The 8,949-nt window shown below is 34.1% G+C and overlaps 1 protein-coding gene across 1 annotated transcript; it reads right to left on the minus strand.

Moving 5' to 3' along the window:
* Positions 1–1,486: 1,486 nt before the first annotated feature.
* LOC149205592 (arabinogalactan protein 41-like) lies at positions 1,487–2,212 on the minus strand. Its single transcript, XM_089393505.1, has 2 exons — positions 1,970–2,212; positions 1,487–1,799 (listed from the first exon to the last, which is right to left on the minus strand). Exons 1-2 carry the CDS (start codon positions 2,088–2,090, stop codon positions 1,726–1,728), a joined length of 195 nt encoding a protein of 64 aa, XP_089249631.1. The 5' UTR covers positions 2,091–2,212; the 3' UTR covers positions 1,487–1,725.
* Positions 2,213–8,949: the final 6,737 nt, after the last annotated feature.

The following is an 8,949-nucleotide window of genomic DNA, read 5'->3' on the forward strand; positions in this document are numbered from 1 at the left end:
AGAAATCTAGGGTAGAGATATTAAGTGATTTCTCTTTAATCAGTAACTCTTTGTAAGAGCTTTTTACTTCTTTATATTAGGATCTTCCTTTACTTAGGTTATTAGTGTTATTTTTCATCAAACAACTACCAATGCATGAGCATAAATAGGTAAGAGACATGGAATATAGGATATCATCCAAGGTAAAAACTTCTCACTCTTTGAGAGGAAAACCCGCACAAATTCTTCTTATAGAGATTCCAATTGACGAATACCAAGACCACGACCCTTGACCTATTTGCCACTCCAAGACCAAGACACAAGTTCTCTTAATATTCAACCTTTTTCTCATTTCCTCTTCTCGTTTCCTCTTCCACTTCGACCTTCTTAGCACCAATACATTACCACCACCGAGATCTTCTTACTGTGGTATTACTGAGATCTTATTCACTGTGGTAGCACAGAGATCCTTTCATTGTTGTAGCACCGAAATCCTCTTGTTGTGGTAGCACCAACATCCTCTCACTTTAGTAGCTCTGAACCCTTATCACTACATGCCTTATATCCTTCAGATGCTATTCCTAAAGTGAAGATGGGCAGGAGCCCTGGTCCCAATATGGAACTTCCTTTTGCTTGTTTTGATGGTGTTGCACAAAATAGCATATGTGGTTGCGGCTTTTGGACAAATATATCAAAGGATTTATAATATAAGGCACACTGGAACGCTGGCCTGGGTACAAACAACAAGGCCGAGGCTATGGCATTGTGGGGAATGTTGTGGTTTATTAATTTTCTTAATATTCCGGAGATTCACATATACGGGGACTCAAAGATCATCTTGGAACATGTCAAGGGAAAGGCACTGATTAAAAAGCAAGAATTGCATGGTTGGTAAAGGAGAATTCAAGATCTCTAGAATCTACCAGGGCAGCCCACAATTCAACATATCAAAAGAGAATATAACTAGATTGCCGATGAGCTATCAAAAAATGGACGACATGATCTAATGGTTGAAGTGCACATGAACATTCATATCGAGGATAGGAGGATCAACTTTGTGCAATATACAATTCCAAGGTAAAATCTGTATGTATTTTGTTTTTTGTATAACTGTTTTGGTTTTTGTTATGCAACAAGAAGAATATGGTGGTGTGTACAATACATTGTTCTCTCTATAATGACTCGATATGGTTTTCTTATCCAACACGCTATTTGAAAAAATGTTGTTTCGGATATTTCCTTATATTCGATTATATATTTCCATGTAGTAATTATCAGTTTTCCTTTCAAAAATATTAACTCTGTGCTCTGAGCATTTCTATACATACATATTACAGTTTATTTCTTTTCACATTAGAATATCATGTACTCGCTACATAATCATTAAATAATAGTTTTTTTCATGCTGCAAAAAAAAAAACCCACCGGCGGAATGCTATGCATAATAAGCTGATTGGCAGAAGAATTACCCAAATCAACCTGTTTAAAGAAAAAAAAGTCTCCACACTGCGAGTATAGAAAAAATGGAATTAATGATAGCGAACTGAATGCCAATAATCAGAATATGTGTCCAAAATTGCTATACACACGAATTAGCCAGCAAGCCTATTAGATCAAGCATATTGAACTGCAGCAATAGATGGGAAGAACTCTTTCATCCATGTGGTTGTCTGTGGGTTTGACCCTACCGGCCAAGTAACAGCAAATGTGTGGACGAAGTCCATGATATTTTGATAATCTTCAGAATTAATGAAGAACATAAGTGAGTAGCAACGCGGCGAACATGAGAATGTAAGCAATTCCCTGGTCGATCGCCATTCCTGCATATAAATCACCACAACGACAAATCAGTATTAATCACTCATAACAACAATTGGGTATAGTATAGCCTTTTTTAGAAGCTAATATTAATTATCACAAGTGACATAGGCACATAAAAAGTGCTTGATATACACCCATGGAGGCCATTAGTGTTTTCCACTTTTCTTACCGTTGCTGACGGGAGCTGGAGCAGGGGCTGAGCTATCTTGAACTTTCCCTCCAACCACGCCGGCGATGAAGAATAAAATGGGAATAAGCGCGCTCAACAGTGCTACAGCTGCACCCTCCATCTCGCCCCCAAAATCACAGGTTACAATGAATGCAATGAGCTACCTGCTGTAATTCCTGTTGAGTTGAAAAAATAAAATTAAAGGAATCCCCTGCAATGCTCGGTATGCAATTGAAAAAAGAATGGGGCTGGGTGTTTAAATAAGAGGGAAGACGAGGCAGGGAAAGGAAATGGCGGATGTGAGGAAAATGAAGTAGCGTGGAAGAAAACTTCCAAGAAATTTCTTTCGCGTTCAAGTTTGACTTCTCAAAATTGAATTTGATGCTGTGTATTTTTCATATATTGTATTTTGTACACGTCACGCGTTAATGAATCTGTTTGGGCTCCACCACAAATTCAATGTATTTGTTAAAGATGAAGTCACGCATTACATAACACTATGATCAACAAAGCTGGGGCTTACAATTTAATGAATAATTAAAGATACGCTTAGCTATTCACAAATATTTGTAAGTCTATGTTTACCAATGGAATAGTTTTTCACAAATATTTGTAAGTCTCTTTTTTCAGTACGAAAAAAGTAAGATTCTATTATAATGATGGGATCCAGATTACATAACAGTAAGTATAGAGCTAGTATAAATAGTTTGATGAAAATTAAACTGTTTACTAATGGAGTAGTTTAGGGAAGTGGAGAAATTGTCTATAAGATTAAAAGTGGTTGAAATTAAAAAAAAAAAAATTATAGAAATTATTTAAATTATATTTTTAATAATAGAAATAAATTCAATACCTTAGATATCATTTTTGGGATTCAACTGCGTTAAGTAAGTCATTCAAAGTATGACCATTTCCATGAGAGGTAGTCGTAAAGTGACTAATATCTCATGATTTTTGAATAGTTCACTTAGCACTCATTGCATCGGGTGATGCTCACAGGGGTGAAGAAGTGGGATTGAAACTAGTGAAATGTGGAGAACGAATCACATAGCATCAATCATCACTTCCGAGGCTTGCACCCGGAAACCATACTTAAATTCAATACCATTAAAAAATACTTAAATTTTTGAAATTTAATAACTACAATTTAAATTTACAAAATTCAAATTTCTCACCGTCTCGTTAGACTATGGATTTACGAATAAATAAATACAGTCCCGTTAGACTATGGATTTACGAATAAATGAATACAGTCGCGTTAGACTAAGGCTTTACGAATAAATAAATAAAAACAAATATTTGTACGTCTACGTTTAGCAATAAAAAAACACAGTCCCGTTAGACTATGGATTTACGAATAAATAAATACAGTCCCGTTAGACTAAGGCTTTACGAATAAATAAATAAAAACAAATATTTGTACGTCTACGTTTAGCAATAAATAAATGAAAAACACGTTTAAAAGGCATTTATATATTTGCGTAGCACATGTTGCTCTGCGACTTGGAAGTACAGTCCAATATAGCGATGCGTTGAATACTAATCGTGGACTAAGGGTTCTCATCTCTGACTCCGCCGGCTGAGATTCGCTGGGTGCGTGGGCTCTCTTATAGCCATAGAAGGTTCGTTCGTGGCTGCGTATAGGCCAAAAAAATCACCCATAAAATTATTTATTTTTTATTTTTTTTTAAATTGATCAGGGAGTGAAATTATTTTTTAATGGTGAAAATGGATTGCATTGAAAATTTTAAAGTTTGATAGGTATAATTTAGATTTCCCAAATTTTCTAGCAAAAATCATGTCAAAATTTCCACTATTTTCAAAGCAAGTTCGGTTTCATTGCACCTTTTTTTTTAAGAGGAAAAAAACACTTCTTCTTCATATTAAAATATAAAAAAGTAATACATGTTCTCTGTATCTCTTTCACTTTTTGTTCTTCTAAATCTACTATTCATAACAATCCCCTACATATTCTCCTTTGATCCATCTCATAATTTATGTCATTTATTCTATGATACCCATACATATATCCCAAAATAACTACATTAACACTCCTAATGGTTCCCAAAAAATTGATACATTTTCAATTATGAATAGTTTATGCTACCTGCATTAACAAAATCTCTTGTTCATAAGTTGTAAAGAAAAATTAACTTGTTTCCTTAGCAACCTCTCTCTTAGATAGGAGATCAACTATCCAGTTTTGTTCCCTGTAAATGTGATCAAATTGTACAAATTAGAAGGTGCTTACCAGATTCTTGATACGTCTCATCTAGTTCTTAAGGATGGGAAGGTTGAAACTTGTGTTGTCCTGCACCCATTCTATAATGCTTTTAGCATCTTCGAATATTTGAATACTCTCCAACCTTAACCATTTTGCCGCTATAAGAACACCCCATAAAGCAATGAGCTTTGCCTTACTATTTGTACCATGTTCGCCTTCCAACAAAAAATGATAGTACTTTCCTGGATCAATAACTATAACTACTCCACATCCACACTTCCTCCTATTGCATGCTCCATCAAAGAAACCCACCGGATAATTATTCCATAAATCTATGAGCTTGTTTTTCTTGTCTCCTTTGTTCTTTTTTCTCGGTCCCATCTCATTATAGAATGTTATTGTCTTGTATATATCATTCTGAACCACTGCTCTTCTTTGCTAAAAAATGAGTGCATTTCTACTACCCCGGATGTTACATATAATGAATAGAGGAAGGGTCCTGTATTTTTTGTGTACTACGCTCTACCTTTTCATGGATGTAACCAGTTACCCATTGCGCTGCACTGCTTTGATCTTTAGCATATCCATGGTCCCTTCCCAAATAGCCACCGCATACAGACATTTATACAGCAAATGTTCAGTATTTTCTGGCCCCCTCATACATAAAACACATATGCCCAGTCCACAAAAACCACATCTTTGAAGGTTATTCCATGTCAAAATTCTGTCATTAATCGATAGCCAACAAAAAACTTTAATTTTGTATGGAATGTCCCATTTCCATATAACCTGTATCCAATTGTTATATTTGAAAGATTTTACTCTCCTGGGTAGGTTTTGATATATGTCTTTAACCATCGGGATTCCTTTCTAAATATTTCCACTTCAGTTCAAGTGATCATTCTGTTCATTGAGGGGGATACCTTTTGTTTTGAGTTGTGTTGTATAACACTCCCATTCATGAACATACTCCCCCAAAAAAACCAGATCCTCCACCCCTCTCCATGCTTGTTTATTTATGTTTTCGTTGTGGAAAATATTAATTTGTTGCAGCTTGTGGATACCTTTTGCGTGAATGAAGTTAAGTAGTTGAGTTGATAATGAATGATCTCCACTCATTCCCATCATAGCGTCTAGACCAATCTCTATCATGGTGCCATCTCCAATCTCCCAACGAATAAATCCCATCAGCCAGTGAAGTGTTTTCATCATGCTACTCCATATGAAGGATTTACAAGATTTATTCCTAACCCCATTACCTATCCATGTCGTGAAACTTTGACCATCCATATATTTATCATTAATTATAAGTGGCCATAATCTATTCCCTATCATGGCCCTCTACATATTCTTGATGATTAATGCTACATTGAAACAAGGTAGGTCGATGATACCCCAACCTACTTCCTCTATTGGCCTAGTTATTGTTGACCACCTTATCAAATGGAACTTTTCTTTTCACTGTGCACCAGCACATAGAAAGCGTCTCATGATAGCCTCCATCCTCTGTATAGTCTCTCTTGGCAGTAAGAACAGGTGCATCCAGTATACCAAAATATTTTGGAGCACAGATTTCAATATAATCAATTTGTCTCCCACAGATAACCACATGTGCTTCCAACAGTGCAACTTCCTATGGAATCTTTTTATCAGCCACTCCCAATCTTTGTTAAAGTATCCATTCGGTTTTATTTTAAACACCAAGTAAGTGAAACCTCATCAATATGAATTGATGGAACACCAAATAAATATTTGACTTCCATATCTACCTCCTCCTCGTTGTCGCTATGCACCAGTAGACATTTCCCACCATTCATACATAAACGTGGTCTTGATTCTAAAGTGTTTATTATCCTTTGTATCGTACTCCACTCTTCAATTGATGACTCCCCTCCAAATAGCATATTGTCAACAAACATCATATGGGAGATCCCATGATGTATGGACACTTTAATCCTTGAAATTATGCCACTTTCCTTTGCTTCCCGCATCTTCCAACTTAAGCAGTCTATCAACATCAAGAAAAGCAGAGGAGATGGAACACAACCCTTTCTAAGCCCTCTTTGTGCATTAAAGAACCACGATCAAAATCCGTTTATAATAACAACAAAATGTGTAGTCTTAATACAAGCTATAATCCATAATATGATCATTGGAGACATGCTGGATTTAATTAGCACCAACTTCAGGAATTCTGAATCAATACAATCATAGGCCTTGATAAGGTATACCTTCAATAAGCAAGATCTCAGTTTCCAGGAATTAATGGAATGCAACATCTCCTGAGCTATGCCAATAGTATCTTGTATTTGTCTACTCTCCAAAAAACCAAATTGTTCTTTAGAGATGTGTCTTGAGAAAATTGGTTTGATTCTACATGCAATCAGCTTCGATATCATCTTGTATACTGAATTACATAGTGAAATCAATCTATAATCCATAAAGGTTTCAAGCTTCTCCTTTTTAGGTATCAAAGCAATGAAAGTGGCATTAACGACACCCGATATATATCCATTGATCCTAGATTATTCAACAACCACCAGTAGGTCTGGCATCATCAGCTCTTTGACATGAGGCTCGTTTTTGGCTCATAGTATTATGTAATCGGTGACTTCATCTTTGATTTATACATGTAATGTATGGTGGAGTCCAAATGGATTTCATTAGTGTGTGACATGTGTTGTCATGGACGTGTTGTTTGTGCTATGCGTAGAAGGAGCATATATTTGGAACATAAACATGGTTGGATTGGGGGTCTTTCTATACGATGTGCGAATGAGAGGTTGGGATGTGGAACAAATTATTATTAGCCTAGTTTTAACAAGGCGAGGAAAATCATGAAAATTTTGGTACTATTTTGTTAAAATTTGGTTTTTTTTTTTTGGAAATCTGGGTTATAGTTATAAACTTCAAGATTTTGGATGCTCAGGGTTTTTTGGTGGTGTTGAATCCATTTCTACCATCAAAAATAAGATTCAAGCGCTCCTCCAATAATTTTTATACTTCTGTAAAAAGAAGGCCAAATTGGAACGCTCCATGCAAATTTGATGACTCACACCATCATTCTTCTTCGTGCTTATTGTTATTGCTATTGTTGGCTAAAGAAGACTATAGTAACTGATTTTCCTTTTGATTTTTTTGGGTTATTATTTTATTTGTATAAAAAATAATAATAATTAATTAATTAATTTAATATAACGAAAAAGTTAAATGAATATATAATAATGGTGTAGTTTAACTTATAGACAAATGACCTTTTTCACAATATATTTTCTCATTAATTTTAATCAAAATCTCGTAGATATTTTTAAAAACTTGAGTTTAAGTTGTTTAATCTGCATAATTTGAGTGCCTAGAGGTTTTCCATGGCGCTGAATCCATTTCAAAAAACAAAAAATCACATTCTTTCTTGAAATTGTTTTGTTGGATTCCAGTGAAAACGTCTATTTCGTCTATAAGTTAGACTACACATATAATAATTAATTTATATTTTAATTATTATTAGTTTTTTTTTCATTTATATAAATTTTTAATGCCTAATTTTATAAATATGTATTATTTATGTAATATAAAATTTATATTTATAAAATTTAATGTAACAAAAACAAGTTAAATTTTAAATATTTGATTAATTATTTTGGAGTTTTATTACCAGTTTTATTTTGAACAAGAATTTCTATATTAGAATAGGTTTTCCACAAATTCAATTTTGTTTAAAAAAATTATGTGGATTGTTACATTTTACTTCCACTTCACATGTTCTGTGGTTGTCCACAATAGAGTGGTGCGATTTATCTCAAACCTTGATCTTGTATATTACTATCTTTTTAATTTTTAATTTAATAAATTAAATTATGTAATAGGTTTGAAAATATAATGGACTCATTTCAATTTAAACAATGGCTAAGAAATCATTTCCATTCAAGTTTCGATGGATGCTTGATTAGATGGCTTGATCACATAATCTTTTGTTTGACTCTCTCACAAGAGCATCAAAGCAAATTGAGAGGTAGAGTGTTCAGTTTTTGGCCAAGAGAATGACAGACTCAAAATCCCGTCAAGAGAACCACCCTCCATGTAGAGCACCATCTTCCAGGAAGCTACTATGTTAGTTTAAGCTAATTTCAAGCCTAGTACGCACAATGGGAAATGTATGCACTCTTGTAGAATCCCCTCTTTCCAAACAAGCAATTCAATCAATATACCCAAAGGAAAATATCACAACAAAGATATTCAACCAATATAACAAATCCATTTATTAATACCACTGTAAAATCCCTTCTTTCTAAACAAATAACTCAACAATCATACCACAAGAAAAAATACCACAACGAACAAACTCAACCAATATATATTATGATTTGTTTTATTATTCCACTATTAATCTAACCTAAAATTGTATTTGTGAGTGTATATTTCCACGACCCATAGTCATGTTGATGTAAGTTTCTGGATATATGATGTGCGCGAGTTTACATGTTGGAGCAACCTTTTGAGTTACAAAAATATATTTTTGGAAGCCCATAAACAACCATGGTTAATGGCACAATTTGTTAGGAAAATAAGAGTTGATAACATTGCTATAAATTACTATACTAGAGTAGATTTGATGGATGGTTCACCATCACATGTTGCTTTTTCAACCAAATGAAATTTAAATAATTAAATTAATTGATTCCCTTTTCAATCAATTATATCCTATGGCAATCAAATAGACTCCTGATTTGTTCTATGTGACAGCCTTCATTACCTTTTT

This window comes from Pinus tabuliformis, chromosome 1_2 (genome assembly GCF_031772625.1).
Source record: "Pinus tabuliformis cultivar Carrire ecotype Pingquan chromosome 1_2, CPIR1, whole genome shotgun sequence".
Lineage (NCBI taxonomy): Eukaryota > Viridiplantae > Streptophyta > Pinopsida > Pinales > Pinaceae > Pinus > Pinus tabuliformis.

Excerpts from the sequence above, each read along its gene's own strand:
- LOC149205592 (XM_089393505.1), bottom strand. The coding sequence starts at position 2,090 with ATGGAGGGTGCAGCTGTAGCACTGTTGAGCGCGCTTATTCCCATTTTA. Across the intron at positions 1,800-1,969 it reads TCCAGCTCCCGTCAGCAACG|GAATGGCGATCGACCAGGGA; the intron begins GTAAGAAAAGTG and ends ATTTATATGCAG.